The sequence below is a fragment of the Oncorhynchus mykiss genome, chromosome 3 (assembly GCF_057628025.1).
Source record: "Oncorhynchus mykiss isolate SJ-2025 chromosome 3, ASM5762802v1, whole genome shotgun sequence".
NCBI lineage: Eukaryota > Metazoa > Chordata > Actinopteri > Salmoniformes > Salmonidae > Oncorhynchus > Oncorhynchus mykiss.
Genome location: NC_143024.1, coordinates 36584344 through 36602647, shown reverse-complemented (window position 1 = coordinate 36602647; position 18304 = coordinate 36584344). Strand labels below are relative to the sequence as shown.

Below are 18304 nucleotides of genomic sequence, written 5' to 3'. Positions count from 1 at the left end.
ACTACTTATATTTTGGACAACTTTTATTTTTACTTCACTACATTCCTAAAGAATATGATGTACTTTTTACTCCATACATTTTCCCTGGCACCTAAAAGTAATATTTTGAATGCTTAACAGGACAGGAAAATTGTCAAATTCACACAGTTATTAAGAGAACACACCTGGTCATCTCTACTGCCTATGATCTGGCGGACTCACTGAACACAAACGCTTCGTTTGCAAAGTAAGTGTTTTTGTTGAGTATCTGGCTATCCGTACATTTAAAAAACACATTGTACCATCTGGTTTGCTTAATATAAGGAATTTGAAATTATTTATCCTTTTACTTTTGATACTTAAGTATATTTTAGCAATTACATTTGATGTTGATACTTAAGTATAAAAACCAAATACTTTTAAACTTTTACCAAAGTAATATTTTACTGGGTGACTCACTTTTTTATATTAAATTATCTTTACTTTTACTCAAGTTTGACAATCGGGTAGGTTTTCCACCACTGCATGAAGAATGACTTCCATGTTACGTTGCAATCACCTTCCCGTGTTGTTTTGCGTTCAATGTTCGGTACTGTGAACATCGTGGGTTTCTGTGTCAGTCACCTATCTCCAGAGCGGTGGTCCCTCTCACAGACTGGTGTGAATAATGCATATGCAGCTATAGGGGGCCTCGACAGGGCCGTATTAGGTATGTATAGTCACCATAGAAGTGCTGACACAACTTACCCACCAAAACATCCTCACACCTTGTACCCTACCCATAGTCAACCCCACCAAATTCTCAAGGAATATACTAGTATGTATAATATATTATATCTCTCTTTGAAATTACAATTTTTATTATCCATCCTGTCTTTTCTTCCACTTTTACTCCTTGTACACCCATTCTTGCTTCCTCACCTCTCTTCATTTCGCTCTCTCCCTGGCATTTCCCACCTCTCCCTCCTTCCCTCTCACCCTCCCTCTTTCCCCCAGCCTCATCCTCAGATGGATTCTTCAGTCAGTCGACTGGAACTGGTGCGGCTCCCGGAGAAGCCTTGAGTGAGTGAAAGAGAGTGAGAGGGAAAGATAGAGGGGCGGAGGGGCTGCGCCGAACAGAGGTTGGGTCAGAGCGCTCCGTCGCTTCAGACAATCACAAGAGAGAGAGAGGGAGGTTGATATGTGACAGGATGTGGTTTCCCTGAGCTTGCAGAACATAGCCGAGGCATACTTTGAGCATGACTTAAACGCACGCGCTCAAAGTGTTTGCTGCGCACGGTTAGCTAGTGAGCCTCTAGCGAGGATAGAACAAGCTGGCGGAGCTACTGATCCCATCCAGATTTGATTCTTCTCACTGTCTTTTTTCCCTCATTTGACCGAAAGCCTCCGTTCGAGCTGTATCGGCAGGACCTGAGTGAAGAATCGCAGAGGATCTGAGCGTGGACTGTTGCGCTGTGCTGTTCTGCTGTCAGTAGAATGTGTGTGATTGTTGGAGGAGCCGTTCCAGTGGCTTTCTCTTGATCTCAACAGTGAACTTTCCAAATCCTGTAGTCAACAGCTTCTGATCAGGTAAATCCCTCGTATTTCTACTTTAACTTGCATGTGTTTACCACTAGTCTACATCCTTATTTCTCAAGGCTTGAGAAAATAAATATGTAGCCTATAGGAAAAAACACTGATAAAGACAGACTGTACAACTCCTTGGACAGAAGTCAGACAACTTAGTGTTCTAGTTGTTTATAGCGTAACAACCGTTCAGAGGCAGATTAATGAGGACGCATGTATCAGTCAAGGGATGCCGCAAGCCACAAGTTTGGCTTGTGTGCAATGCCTTACAAGAAACTCCTGATCACCAACCCACACTCCTCCCATACACACATGTGTACACACACATAAACACCCGCTCATGCTCAGAGCAGTAATCATGCAGATCAATGAGCTGGTTGGTTTGAAGTCACACGTGTGGAACCAGAGGGGTGAGAATGCCAAAAATGTCTACCTGGCTCCAATCACTGAACCCTGATGGTATTTCAAGATGTGCTTCACAAACAGGATTTAACCATAGCCTCTACTGCAGAGAGAGAGAGAGTGTCTGTGTGTTTTTTCCAGTGTGAGAGAAAGTAAGAGGGAGGGACAAAGTAGAGAGTTGAAGGATGTGAGAAGGCATAAGAGGTTGGGAGAAAGGAGAAGAGGGCAAGAGAGAGGAATGCACACAGACATGAATGCACACAGACAGGAAGAGAGAGAGTTCTGTGAGTGCTGTTTAAGTGAACTGTTAATCATTTCCAGCTGGTGGGTTGTGAGTGCTGGGCTGTTAACCCTTTATTGTTGCTGGGTCACGAGCTAGCACACACACACACACACAGATGGAAATACTTTTCACCAGGAACCCACAAATGATTGCATCACAGACTAGCCACAACCCAAATATAACTGGCCAACTATAACTAGGAACTCACTATTGTGCGTTTCATAAAGTTGTTCATGTTGACAGATTTTCTGAAAATTGACGTCAGTCGTCCAGCTGCGTTGACGTTCAAACTTCCATTTGAATCCAGTTCCCACATGTTTGCTACCGGACCAGGGTGTAGAGATTTCTCTGGTACTGAGTTGAATTTGAATTGGCGAGTCTTGCTTGATTTAAACTTTAATTGATGTTCTACTCTCCACAGCATGTACAGTGCAAACATTCACAGAGGGAAAAGGAAAAAAATTGACCACTAGTCTACAAGTTTCCTGCATTTTACAGTAAAGTACTTGAACCTAGTTCTATCTTCCAATGAAACATAGTTTAAACAAGAACCAAAACTGAGAATGACTGAAATAATATTTCCATATTGAAAGATTCTACACACACAATCCCACACATACTGTATTTATCCCTATGTCCCTCCCTACAAGTACCTACCCACCGTATTTTAGGCCTTTGGATAAACAGCTTGGCTGATGGGTAATTCTTTGCACTTCTCCTGACAGCGATGACAGTCTAAGTGGATTATACTCTTGCATAAGCATCACATCTATGTCCTTTGAAATGCTTGGGTACATGATCTGTGGCAAAGATTGTTCCTTTTTCTTTCTTTAGGGATGGGCTTTTGAAGAGACCAATTTATTCAAGCCTTTGGCATAGCCTTAAATGACTAAGAATGGATATTAAGAGAAGTCCCTTTGCTGGAAGGAAAACATGGTGGTATCTAATATTCACTTGTTTTGTAGAGGCTAAGCAAGGAAGAAAACTCCCCCTTTGATACTGTATTTGTCAAAGGAAAATTGACTGGGTGGTCAAGAATTGCATCAGTATTGATCAAGTAATTTTCAAGGACTTGTCGATACTGTATCTGAAAAGCAAAACTTGGCTTCAGTTGGCCGTAATAAAAAATGGCCTGCCTCCAGCAAGTTTGCATGAAAACCAATGAGACGTTCCTTGAAATCTTTATCCCTATGTTTTGGGAAACATAATATGACAAAGTAATTCATGTTTCTATTATCAACTGGCTTTTTCTCTTTCGTGTGATTATTTTCCTTCTTGCTGTGTGCCATTCACTTAGGCCATGATCTGACTCATCCATTTGCTATGTTTATCCATGATAGATTTAGAAATGTGTTGAGTTCAGAGTATTGTATAAAGCCCAGTGTGAATAGATCAGATTATACATATTTTTATCAAGATAATGACTGTCAAACAAAGCAAATGCAAAATACAGAACTGAAAGTCAGAGACTGGGAGGAAATTAGAGAGAAGACCTTTACAGGCAGTGAGAGAAAGAGAAGGGAGAAGGCAGAGATGAGATCTTAGCCCTTGGAGAGAGGAAAATAGAGATATTGGTGTCTATTATTCTCCTGAGAGGGGAAGTAGTTCTAAAGGGGCTGGTTCCCATGGCAATAGCTCCCTACAGTACATGTGTGTCTGAGTGCAGCATATGTAGCCGGCTGTGCCCAGGCCTTGAGACGATAGAGGGATGGCTTAGAGAGAACCAACCACCGGGCCAGCCAGGACACTCAGCCTTGAAGCACTGGAGAGGCTCAAGCAGACACTTGTTTACTACGCTCTGTTTTTACCAGCACTTATCTCCCCTCATCTTTCAGCAAGGCTCTTTCTTTATGTGTGTCATTATGTCTTGTCCTTGGAGATTTCAATTGAATATAATAAACTGTCTTGCTGTGGGTTTTCAAAAAACCTATTCCAGTTTTCAGAGAAGGCCCAGTGTTTGGGAATGCGTTATGGTCATTGTTTTCATCTTAACTACAGGGCTTTCAAGCTATGTAATATTAACACTGGTCTAATTGTTTTTGTTGTTGTAGTATGGTCACCAACACCACCTAAATCCCAGCCCACCTCTGTTTTTCCTCTGTTGGGCCCCTTGCTCCTATCCTCCTTGTCACTGTCCTGCCCAGGTGAGGAGCCAAGGAAGGAAGGGAGGGAGGAAGTCTAAACAGGGAATGTCCCTTCTCTGGGCCCCTGAGAGCACTCTCCCTCCTGAGTGGACAACACAACAGCTGCCAGGAAACTGCGCCTTGTGCACAACTGCTTTATTTGTCACATTTGAAGAACCGGGGTAATCGGATTTAATGTGATCGACACAGGCAGAAGTCAGGGGCAGAGACTGGGGCAATGTATGTGTTTTAAAGAGCGACTGCCCCTGAAAAGCAACTTGAAAACAGCCAATGTGGCATCGATGGGAGTCAAACATTTATTTGATTGTGAAAATTGACTACAAAGTGTAAATAGGATAATTTTGGTTGTAAAGTCAGTCTCGTCCAAAACAGAGATTTGTGAGATGATAGGGAAAAAATTGGTACGTCACGGAATGAAGGGTACTGTCAATTTACTTTGGGTTGGATTTATTTCAATCCTGCTCACAGCTGGCAGCACCCAAGTAATCATCATTTCGGGGCACAGCTGCATGTGATCTGATCGTAATGCCCATGGTCAATTTGGTTTGACGTTCGATATCCCTATGGGGCTAGTTAGGGACCAATAGTAAATTACCCAATTTACTGTACAAGGGACAATATTTTTAAATGTCAATAGCACCAGATTTTAAAATTACTTAAAACCTTAAACCAACTATACATTTTAGAAATACAAAAATTGAAAGCATTTAATGAGAACTAAAATATGTGCAACATTAAAATATTGGCCATTTGCATTGCGTAAGTTATTGACAGTTCCTAACTAGCCCCAGAGCTAGGCTGTCCAATGTCAACTTTGCCACAGTTGCACACCAGACAGCTGAAGCTAATTGGCGAAAGAAGTTAGATAGCACTAGCTAGCCTAGGCGACTTCAAGACACAAGACCTGATTAGACTAGTTCAAGTTATTTAGAAGGATGAGTGACTGTAACTGTGTAGTGTTTTGGCAGAGTGAATGTGCATAAGCTTGCCACATGCGAACAAACACAGAAGAGACACCTTGAGGTTTGTGCAGTAAGCTATAAGCCCAATACATTGTCACTGCATATTGGCTATGCTTGAATTCCCCTGCCAAGGTTGTTCTTCTCAGACCATTTTGGAATGATATTTAAAATGAGGTATATGATCACACTGGTCATTTGTTGTGTTACTTGTGAGGCACAGCAAAGTGAGCATGATCATTTGTTTATTTTTTAAATATATTTGTTATATTACTGGACTCGTGGTCAGTCTGAGAAGGAAGGAGCAGCGGTGAGGCTGCCTCTCACCCGACTCATCGACCTCTGCCCTCCATTCCTCCACTGAGAAAAGGAGACAGTCTTCCAGCTGATGGCAAAAAACTCAAGTCACACTGCATTGTTTTTGCCTCACGCTCCAATTCATGTTATTCCTATGACCAGAGAAAGTGAAATATTCCTCTGGCTTAAAAACTACAAGCCGCTAATAATAACAACACAAGCTGATTGGAACCCTTTTCCAACATTATACTCATTCATTGCAGCTGCAGTTGGTTGTAGCATGAGTGGAAGTAGGGAGAATGCGCATTTGACAAAAGTGTTGAACAAAGTTCTGACATTGCTGAATAAACATGAACTTACTTATAAAACAGCAGCTCTTGGCTGTATTTGTTGGTTTTGAACTGTCAGAGTACCAACTTTGCTGCTTGTTCGAGGCTTCTTTTTACAGTCTATGGCTCGAGGAAACTGTGCAGACGCGGTTATCTGAGCTATCTGATTGGTCAGTGATAGGCCTATAGGTGCACTTGATTTCTACCTTCAGACTTCCCGGCACTAGGGCTGCTGAATCATTGTGCGCCTACCAGCAACAGCGCAAAACACACGTAGAAAATAGGAACACAAGGCTTTAGAGTTGGGTTTTTTACAGAAATGTTTGGTGATCAACTTAGAATCCGATCAACCGGTTGGTGACCACTGCTCTAATCCTTTCTTGTCCATAGAGATATTTTCACAACAAGTTGAGCTTTGTTCTCAAGATTTGTATCTTTATATGACACTTCCAAGAAGACACATTATTGTATTATTAGATAGCATTATGGAAAGACAATGAATCATCACTCTTGTTATTTTGTTGCCCATATTTGGCAATATCCAACCAAATACTTTTTTACAGAATCATCGTACATTATTAGCTCATGTAAGATAGAACATAAATCCTGTGCTAAGTAACTGTGGAGAAGTTGGTGGTTTTGAAGGATGTTTAATTAACTATTGAATTTTATATTTATTAAGGATCCACATTAGCTGCTTTCTTGGCACCAGCTGCTCTTCCTGGGGTCCAGCACCATTAAGACAGTTAAAAAAATTTAATTTCATAACACTTTACCCAATATATTTAGTGTGTTCCCCTCAGGCTAGTACTCCACTATCACATATTTACAATACAACATCCATGTGTATGTGAAAAGTATCTTGTGAGGCTGGAGTTGGGTAGGAGGTACAAAATTGGTCAGTTTAGAAACCAAACAGGTTCATGGCTAACAAACGTGACCTTCTACACTGAACAAAAATATAAATGCAACATGTAAAGTGTTGGTCCCATGTTTCATGAGCTGAAATATCCTACAAATGTTCCATACGCAAAAATGATTATTTCCCTGTTAGTGAGTGTTTATCCTTTGCTAAGATAATCCATCCACCTGACAGGTGTGGCATATCAAGAAGCTGATCAAACAGCATGATCATTACACAGGTGCACCTTGTGCTGGGGACAATAAAAGGCCACTCTAAAATGTCCAGTTTTGTCACACAACACAATGCCACAGATGTCTCAAGTTTTGAGGGAGTGTGCAATTGGCTTGCTGACTGCAGGAATGTCAACCAGAGCTGTTGCCAGATAATTTAATGTTCATTTCTCTTCCATAAGCCGCCTCAATGTCGTTTTATAGAATTTGGCAGTACGTCCAACCGGCCTCACAACTGCAGACCACGTGTAACCATGCCAGCCCAGGACGTCCACATCCGGCTTTTATTTGTCACATGCGCCGAAAGTGTAGATCAGGGGTGGGAAACTCCAGTCCTCGGGGGCCTGATTCGTGTCACACTTTTTCTCCATCCCAAGCAAACACACCTGATTAATCAAATTGCATTCAAAACTGAAGATCATGATTAGGTGATTACTGGAGTCAGTTGTGTTAGGTGGGCCTGGGGCAAAACTGTGACACAAATCAGGCCCTCGAGGACTGGACCCTGGTGTAGACCTTACTGTGCAATGTTTACTTACAAGACGTTAACCTACAATGCATGATCTGAGACCAGCCACCTGGACAGCTGATGAAACTGTTGTTTTGCATAACCAAATAATTTCTGCTCAAACTGTCAGAAACCATCTCAGGGAAGCTCAACTGCGTGCACGTCTTCCTCACCAGGGTCTTGACCTGAATACAGTGGGCAACTCCTCACCATCGATAGCCACTGGCATGCTGGAGAAGTGTGCTCTTTGCGGATGAATCCCGGTTTCAACTGTACCGGGCAGTTGGCAGACAGTAGCGTGTATGTCGTGGTGTGAGCCAGCGATGTTTGCTGATGTCAACATTGTGATCAGAGTGTCCAATGATGGAGGTGGGGTCATGGTATGGGCAGGCATAAGTTACGGACAATAAACCCAATTGCATTTTATCGATGGCAATTTGAATGCACAGAGGTACTGTGACAAGATCCCGAGGCCCATTGTCGTGCCATATATCTGCCGCCATCACCCCAGTTCTTTCATGGCCTGCATACTCACCAGACATGTCACCCATTGAGCATGTTTGGGATGCTCTGGATCCACGTCTACCACAGCGTGTTCCAGTTCCAGACCACAATCAACAGCCTGATCAACTCTATGCCAAGGAGAAGAGCTGTATGAAATAATAATGTAATGACTGGTTTTCTGATTTTCTGATTCACGCCAATCTTTTTTATTAAGGTATCTGTGACCAACAGATGCGTATGTATTCCCAGTCATGTGAAATCCATAGCTTAGGGCCTAATTCATTTATTTCAGTTGACTGATTTCCTTACATGAACTGTAAAATCGTTGAAATTGTTGCAGGTTACGTTTATATTTTGTTCAGTATATATCTGTCCTATAGAAGTACAACCGATCGTTACAAATTCAGCAAAGAATCAATGCCTTTCTGTTTTTCTGACAATATCGAGCCTTTGTTTAGACTGTTGGTGTAACCCAAACTCCCTCGCTGTCAGTCTAAAAAGCAGAACCAAAGCGGCCCGTGGAGGCAGAGCTCAGACAGCGTGCTCAGAACATGCACCTCGACTCTGAGGAGAAGTTTGAGAGGGAAAACAGTCACTCTGAAAATCATAAACAGCTCACACTTCCGCTGTCAACTCTAAAAATACTCGGCCTCGCCTCGCCCCCCCCACCCCCCCGTTCTCCAGGAGCTATACAAATAAGAGCCCCTCCGTTTTTCTAAAATGTTCAGCCCATTGTTTTTCTCTCTTTTTGTTCAGACTTCTGCCTCTCCTGTACACTACATCGCGGAGCCTCTCTCCGGAGTTCACTGGAACTTAAACAGAGCAGAGCACATCTGAGGTGAAAGAGAGAATATTAAAAACGGTGGATATTTTACTGTAGTATTTGCCTATTTTCTTTGATGACAGAAAAACTTGATGTCATTGAGCCGAGTTGCTTTAGAGTTCAGTCCTTGGGGGCTGTTTAGGAGAAATTTAACACTTTTTGGGAAATGGAAGATCTGTTTTTTTGTTTATTTTGGCTTTGAAATGTGTGCTTTTGATTTGAGAACTGAGGCATGAGCCCCAGTTTAAAGACTCAGTGGAAAAATTACACAATTCCCAGAGATGACTCACCGAGCTCTATTTTCAACATTTAAAACCAATTTTAAAACATATTTTTTGAAACATATTTACAAAAGTACAAAACATCAGATCCTGCAAGCCTTCCTTGTATTCACTGGCGTACTACATGCCCTGCAGCCCCCGCAAGGCAGGTCATAAGCCATGAATTATTTGTTTAGAATGACAGGAAATAAGCTGTAAAACTGCTAAATTCTCTGACTCATGGCAAAAATGTGTAGAATAGCAGGACATTTGCTTAGAAAATAATAAATTCTCTCAGCCTCATTGCAAAATCTGTAGAAAAGTATGAGATGGTCTATAAAACTGCAGTATGCCGCTGCTTGTATTGACTTGAAAGCCATTGCTTGTATTGTTATAAATTATACATTTTATGCACACTCATGAAATTGATCAAAAAGAGACATTAAGATTATAGATGATATGCACATTTCGTTCCATAATACAAACACGGATATCTATGTGGGTGTTGTCATGAGAGCCGCTGTCTTCCGCAACACTTTTGAATCTCTGCCATCTCCCCCTTCTTGTCACTTCTATTCAACAGGGTCTAATTACAGTGGCCTATCTCTCCAGACTCTACTTGCCATGCATTACCTAACTCGTCTCTCTAACGAACAATCTCCAACCAGCCATCCATTTCCTCTTTTTCCCTTGATTGATTCTCACCTTTTCATTCTTCCTGCTCACCTCATTAACAGAGCACCGGTTCACCCCCCCCCCCCCCCCCCCACCTTCCCCATCCTCCTATCTCCGCCACGGCCTCTTGGATTAGTACGCTGGCGGAGCCCGGAACGGGGTATAATTAGAGGGGAACATAATAAAGTGCGTTCCTCATCAGCTGGGGGGCCGGTGGACCCCCCTGGACCACCATCCCACCCTCCCGGGTTTAATCAGCAGAGTACAATGGGATATTACCTGTGCCAGCCTGAGCCAATGGAGATGCAGCACCGCTGTCACAAGCCATTTCGGTGACGCCCGGTGCACAGGCTCTTTAGAGGCCCTTTTCCATAGTCTTTCATGGTTGTCTCTGTTAATTTGTCCCCCAGGGAAAGAGGGCTCCGGAGCCCATGAAAAATCAAGCTCATTTATGCCCTTATTTATTTATTTATTTATTTGGAGCCACTTATACAGCATGTTTTTCTTTATTGGTTTTCCCTCTGAGACTCCCTTGGGTACGTGAGGGGAGGGGTGTGTGTGTGTGTGTGTGTGTTTCTGTCATCAAGAGATTAATCCATTTCTCCCTAAATTGGACATGTTTTATGCTTTGGGGGCTGGTGTCCGGTTTCACACACACACACGGGTGTCAGGTAGCCTAGCAGTTAGAGCATTGGGCTAGTAACCAAAAGGTTGCTAGTTTAAATCTGAGCCAACAAGTTGATGGCAGACCCTGGCCATGACCCCACTCTTCGAGTGTGTCTCAGGGGGAATTAGGATATGCAAAAAAACACATTTCCAATTCACACCTGTATTAATTAACTCTTGTACATGTGTGAAATAGGACAAATATAAGAACCCTCATTATTATTTTTATTGTTATTATTATACACACACACACACATTCTTACAGAACCTCATTCGGCCCCATCTATTCCCTAGGTAGGGTCCACACACACTCTGGGGAGATGGGCTGTGGACTGAGGAAGCTGAAGCCATCAGAGGAGAGCAGTCCAGGGAAGATCTACTCCACCCTGAAGAGACCACAGGTGGAGACCAAGGTGGGCGTGGCCTACACATACCAATACGTCGACTTCCTCGTTGGGAAATACGGTAAGACATGTAACATTTCAGAGAGAATTCAGTGGTTATTTCTAAGCCGTTTGAATATATTAGTCGCTGTTACAGTAAGAATACAAAATTATAATGTTCTCCAACTCTCTTTTTACACACCGAAGATATCCTTAACCATCATATTATTTGGGGTGGCAGGTAACCTAGTGGTTAGAGCATTGGGCCAGTAACCGAAAGGTTGCTAGATCGAATCCTCGAGCTGACAAGGTAAAAATCTGTCGTTTTGCCCCTGAACAAGGCAGTTAACCCACTATTCCTAGGCCGTCATTATAAATAATAATTTGTTCTTTACTGACTTGCCTACTTAAATAAAGGTTAAATAAAAAAGATATATTGTTCAAGTTCAGTACCAGACATAAAACTGACAAACACAACAGGTACTCCAACCACAGAACATGTTCTCCACCTCTCACATCGTTAGATGGAAATACATTCCTCCACCATAAATAGACTCCATCTCCCGCCTCCTCACACACCCCCAGCCCACAGAGGCCTTTCTTGTTGCAATTTGAGGTGTTTATGAGATGCAAGGTGGGTGTTGCTTCCTGAGACCTGCTCTGCTCATGGCTCAGGGGCGGGGCCCATGGAAGCTGGGGATAAATATAGCCATCACTTTATTTCCCGTCAAGAGAAGTTACAGTTCAAACAGTGTGAATGATGGTGGGCTGGTGGGAGATGCAGTCCTCTGGAGCCGGGAGAAGCTGGGAGATGTAGTGTGCTGTGCGTCGGCTGTGACAGTTTATTAGACTCCATTAGCGAGTCACTTTGACGGGGAGAGAATGGGTACTAAGATACACCATCTGGGTGTCTGGGGCTGTATGTGTGCGTCTCTCTCGCTTTCTGTCTCTCCCGCGCTCTCGCTCTCTCCCACTGTTGTCTGTCTGTCTCGCTCGCTCTTTCTCAGTTCTCTGCCTCGCTCTTTTTTTTTTTTTAAAGCTGTGCCTGTTTATGTCTCCTAGGACTATATTGAGTCTGTGTAGTGTTTGGGACCGTCTGAAAATCCTTACATTATCGAAACAGTTTTCCAGGGTAACTGTTGGGGGATAACTTACTGTATGTAATTCTATTGTACCAGGCATTTGACTAGGCTACAGGTAGTTCCACAGTTCCTGCCACTGTTAGTGCTGTTTCCTAGAAAATACACAACATTTAATATGCCCACAGAAGTGCACTATACATTCTCATGGCTGTATATACTAACTAGCCTGTTTATTCCAATTTGTTCAGGTTCATACTTTCTTGTTCTAAAAAGTGTTTTGGTTTCAGCAACAGGCTCTAACAAAACACTTTCAACTAATCAAATTGTTTAGATAACTATGAGAATTGAGGACAAAATTAGGACATTAGGAAGATTACAAATGTTCGTGTTTATTTGTTTCCAATCATGTCCATAACTCAATGTATCTCTAAAACAGGCACCATATAGCACTGCTAGTCACTTTTAGGGGGTTTTCACATATGAAATTTGGTACCCTGGTTCGGTGTCCTGGAGCATTTTGTGAGAATTCTACAGAATACGTTTTGCTTTCACAAGACCTGAAAATAACAGTTTCAAGGTGCGATTAGCAAGATGCACATTTTACATGATGTTAGCGAGCTAGCTTGTTTACAACGGGCAAAAAAGTTCCACACAACTCACGCTGCCGTGTCACAATATCTGGTACTCTGGTTCTGGGTCTTGGTCTCGCTACTCACACAGGTCCAGGATCTTTTGGGTTTCACACATGCTTTATAGCGCGGATCAGGGTACCACATGCTCCAGAATCAGGATAATAAGGGGATATGTGAAAGCGCCCCGTAGATAAATGACCAAATGATAGGGGGCCATGTTGAACCACATAAAGACCGGACCAAGATATGAAGAGCAATGTGTCATGAGCTTTTAATGAACTGCCACTGTAAATGCCAGGCAGCCTTAGCTAGCAAGCTATAACCCCAGGTTTTATGTCAGTTTATTGCACACATTCACGAACATGGCCATGCTGCTACCTTTCACTTACCTCAGAAAATGGCTTTGAAACAGAGGCAAGAATGATTTGATATTAACACCATGACCCAATAGGGAAAGGACAAACTGAGTGCTGTGCTAACCGGTGTGGAAAGAAGACAGCTCACCCTACACACAGAGAAATGCTCTTGGAGTGCTTGGCACGTATTTTATTTCCAAAACTATGATTTCAAATATTTAAAATGTCAAGAGGATGAAAAATTGAAAACACACTTATGCTAGTCTCCAGTAGACAGCATATAGCTACAGAGATTTTGTCCTTGAAATCAAATCCAGCTGACAGACACACGCACGCACGCACCATTTGACTTCATCTTGGCTCCAGACACATTATTTATATGCAAAACCCCCAGAGCCTGAAGTCCTCTTGTTAATATAAGCTTTCCTCACCGCTCCGCGTGACTGACGTGTAGAAACAGCGGCGTTCCGCCTGTGCTCTGATCGGAAGCAGGAATATGGAGCACGGAAATGAGAGGTCAGTGGAATTTTTGAGCACCGTAGTGGAGATTAACCCCTGGATGCGGGGAGCCAGAATGTATCCCAGTTCACCACTCCGAGAGGGAGAATTGAACCGCGGTTGGTTCTCGGGGAACGACGTTGCAGGGAATTCACGGTCATCAGGTTTTCCATTAGATTTCCATTATGTTCCCACTGCATGGGTGAGGTGTTTGCATGGCTCGATTCCATTCAACATATTGTTTATAATGTAGAAACAGAAAAGACATGCTTAGGGTAGAAGTTGACACCAACCACAGATCTAGGATCCGATGACTTTTTATACCCCCTAACCGTAACATTAGAGGTATGACAAATGAATGAGCCTGTAGGTCTAATGATTATGGGTCATTTCTATTCAAAGACATGAACATGTAGAATGCACATCTGCCTAAAAGTGTGAATGTAGATGATAGCGATGGTCGGATTAGCATACTCAATCAATGAACCACGGATGGCTTTGTGCGGCAGACAGCTCCTAAGTTCAATCTCGGTAACCAAATACGAGTGTACGAAACATGAAGAACACCTTCCTAATATTAAGTTGCAGCCCGCTTGTGTCCTCAGAATTGGGGCATGGACTCTACAAGGTGTCAAAAGTTTTCCACAGAGATGATGGCCCATGTTGATGCATATGCTTCCCACAGTTGTGTCAAGTTGGCTGGGTGTCCTTTGGGTGGTGGATCAATCTTGATACACACAGGAAACTGTTGAGCATGAAAAACCCAGCAGCGTTGCAGTTCTTGACGCAAACCGGTGCGCCTGCCACCTACTACCATAGCCCGTTCGTAGGCACTTAAATATTTTGTCTTGCCCATTCAATCTCTGAATGGCACACATACACAATCCTTGTCTCAGTTGTCTCAAGGCTTTACAATCCCTATTTAACCTGTCACCTCCCCTTAATCTACTCTGATTGATGTGGATTTAACAAATGACAAATTACAAGGGATCATAGCCTGCACCTGGTCAGTCTGTAATGGAAAGGGCAGGTGTTCATAATGTTTTGTACACTCAGTGAATAAACTGTAAGTTTAACTATTCTGTAAATACTTCACATGTAAATACCTTTTGAGGTTTCTCGTACAGGTGTTCATACAGCAACAGATGTAGTGCTGAATGTTCCTTACTATTGCTTTGGACCACTCAAGCAGTCGAATACCAGCCTATTGTTTTTCAAATAAAATGTGTTGGAGCAGCATTAAAAAGTCTGACATTGTAAAACTCAGCAGGTTCCTAATCATTAGGCTTCAAACAAGAGCAACTGCTGACAACGTTTTCATCAACAGGAAACGCAGATTTCTGTACATTTCCTTCCTCTCCCCCTTTCACTCACTCTCTCTCTCTCTCTACATCCTATATCTGAGCCTATGTCTGAGGCAATATGTTTGAGATTAGCCTTGATTCTACAGGAGGAAATTCTTCTTATTCTGCAAATACTGTTTCCTGTGTCTAAGGGTCTGTCTTCTGTGGTGAACGGAACCTCATTTGCTATGTGAAATATGTGTACATACAATTATGTTCCTTCTCCTTCGTGGAGGCAAATAATCTGTTCATGATTTGGTTTTACTGGCAGCCCACATATTAACCTGTCTTATTTAGTTTTCAGGAGAGTTCTCTTTCTCTCTCTAGAGGTGTGTGGGGATTTCTGAGTGTGGGATCTGTGTGCATTATGTGTTTGTGTGTGTATATATGTGTATATATATATATACAGTGCCTTGCGAAAGTATTCGGCCCCCTTGAACTTTGCGACCTTTTGTCACATTTATTTTTTTGTGAAGAATCAACAACAAGTGGGACACAATCATGAAGTGGAACGACATTTATTGGATATTTCAAACTTTTTTAACAAATCAAAAACTGAAAAATTGGGCGTGCAAAATTATTCAGCCCCTTTACTTTCAGTGCAGCAAACTCTCTCCAGAAGTTCAGTGTGGATCTCTGAATGATCCAATGTTGACCTAAATGACTAATGATGATAAATACAATCCACCTGTGTGTAATCAAGTCTCCGTATAAATGCACCTGCACTGTGATAGTCTCAGAGGTCCGTTATAAGCGCAGAGAGCATCATGAAGAACAAGGAACACACCAGGCAGGTCCGAGATACTGCTGTGAAGAAGTTTAAAGACGGATTTGGATACAAAAATATTTCCCAAGCTTTAAACATTCCAAGGAGCACTGTGCAAGCAATAATATTGAAATGGAAGGAGTATCAGACCACTGCAAATCTACCAAGACCTGGCCGTCCTTCTAAACTTTCAGCTCATACAAGGAGAAGACTGATCAGAGATGCAGCCAAGAGGCCCATGATCACTCTGGATGAACTGCAGAGATCTACAGCTGAGGTGGGAGACTCTGTCCATAGGACAACAATCAGTCGTATATTGCACAAATCTGGCCTTTATGGAAGAGTGGCAAGAAGAAAGACATTTCTTAAAGATATCCATATAAAGTGTCGTTTAAAGTTTGCCACAAGCCACCTGGGAGACACACCAAACATGTGGAAGAAGGTGCTCTGGTCAGATGAAACCAAAATTGAACTTTTTGGCAACAATGCAAAACGTTATGTTTGGTGTAAAAGCAACACAGCTGAACACACCATCCCCACTGTCAAACATGGTGGTGGCAGCATCATGGTTTGGGCCTGCTTTTCTTCAGCAGGGACAGGGGAGATGGTTAAAATTGATGGGAAGATGGATGGAGCCAAATACAGGACCATTCTGGAAGAAAACCTGATGGAGTCTGCAAAAGACCTGAGACTGGGACGGAGATTTGTCTTCCAACAAGACAATGATCCAAAACATAAAGCAAAATCTACAATGGAATGGTTCAAAAATAAACATATCCAGGTGTTAGAATGGCCAAGTCAAAGTCCAGACCTGAATCCAATCGAGAATCTGTGGAAAGAACTGAAAACTGCTGTTCACAAATGCTCTCCATCCAACCTCACTGAGCTCGAGCTGTTTTGCAAGGAGGAATGGGAAAAAAATTCAGTCTCTCGATGTGCAAAACTGATAGAGACATACCCCAAGCGACTTACAGCTGTAATCGCAGCAAAAGGTGGCGCTACAAAGTATTAACTTAAGGGGGCTGAATAATTTTGCACGCCCAATTTTTCAGTTTTTGATTTGTTAAAAAAGTTTGAAATATCCAATAAATGTCGTTCCACTTCATGATTGTGTCCCACTTGTTGTTGATTCTTCACAAAAAAATACAGTTTTATATCTTTGTTTGAAGCCTGAAATGTGGCAAAAGGTCGCAAAGTTCAAGGGGGCCGAATACTTTCGCAAGGCACTGTATATATAAATATATATATATATATATATATATATAGATACTGTAAGAGTGTGTGTGTGTTTGAGTGCCTGTTTTTACCAACCCCATTTATTAGCGTCCATCCTCTTCCCGCTACTCTGATACACAATACCTCCTATACGCCCCCTCACAGCTTTATAAGGTGTTATTGCCCTGTTGCTCTGATCCAATATGACAGTATTGATTGTGTTGAAATGCAATCTAGGCATAGTTAGCAGAGGAGTAAACAAGCTACATTTAACCAAACACCTCTGCCCCAGCCTTCACACAACCCAAATGAGGAACAAAGATATTTGTCTGCTGTAAAAAGAGGATAAATTGTTTCCTCTCATGGCTATTCTTGGACTTTATAAAGAGGGCATTGGGTTGTTGCTCACCGTTCACAGGAAGTGTCTTCATTCTGGAGAATCTTGACCTCACTTCCTGAAAGCTAGGTTTGAACATTTCTGTTTTCAAAGAATGTCTTGGTTGAAGGTCCATCACAAGGTTCATGAGACATTGGTTTTCTGTGAAAGCTTTCAATTGGAATGACAAGATACAGAATGTACTGAGAGTGTATGCATGTGCACACTTAAATGACAGAGCTGAACACAGTTGTTTTTCATTCATCTTCATTCTCATTCAGTTAGTGGGATTCCAGTTGTCGTTCAAAAAATGTTGCTTAATAATTGACATGCACAGCTTGAGACTGCCATGCTACTTACTGCTTATCCTACAGCCATTCTCTCCCATTAACCACTAATGTAGAGCTTCAGACATTCTGGAGCTGTTTGAACTCCTCTGAGCTGGCGTGTTATGAATAGTCTAACATTTCAAAAGCATATTTGAAGTTCTCATGAGATCGATATAGATATGGGGGGGGGTTTCTCTTCAGATTTCTGCTGTGAGAACCAACACAAGACTCCACTGAGGATATATCAACCCTCAAATAAACCTAAAGGACTCACCATCATTAACGGAATAGTGTAGCCTACCCACGAATGACTTATCCTCAGTGATCGACATACTTGGGAAAATGTTTGCTAAACGGGGTTCATTCGAGTCCGTTGGGCTATCTGGGTTCTCTGAAAACCACATAGAAGGGAAGTATCGTATTGACAAAAGGTCTTCTCTAAATAGTCATGTCAAGGTTTGAGCCCACCTCACCACCATACACTGGTTGTGTGTGCTTTCTCCGAGAGTCTGTCTCTCATCCTGTGTAAACTGTCTATCGTACGTAGCACCAGTCGTCTGTATGTTATCTTTAATAATATATTAAAATGTTTTTCAGTCATTCTCCTGCATTTTACTTATTTCATAACTCATGGGAACATGGGTCTTGTCCTTCAAGAATTCAGTACATTGCTTGTGAAGTATGTAGGTATCACAGCGTCAATTATATATAATAATCCTATATGTCTATAGCAATCTATACTGGTAATTTACAACAAAAGATGGGGGTGTTATGCAGGCACTGTAGGCAGTTAAT

General features: G+C 42.2%; 1 protein-coding gene across 4 annotated transcripts in view; it reads left to right on the top strand.

Moving 5' to 3' along the window:
* The first annotated feature begins 1251 nt into the window (after nt 1-1251).
* LOC110515384 (raftlin) overlaps nt 1252-18304 on the top strand; it is a 68296-nt gene continuing 51243 nt past the window's right edge. For 2 of the 4 annotated variants that reach the window (XM_090229109.1, XM_021594312.3), the window contains exons 1-2: nt 1252-1548; nt 10828-10994. In XM_090229109.1, coding sequence (XP_090085235.1) covers nt 10850-10994 — 145 coding nt within the window. In that variant the 5' untranslated portion in view covers nt 1252-1548; nt 10828-10849. Of the gene's footprint in view, nt 1549-10823; nt 10995-18304 lie in introns of all 4 variants that reach the window. The other 2 variants (XM_021594320.3, XM_021594305.3) reach the window with 1 other exon arrangement.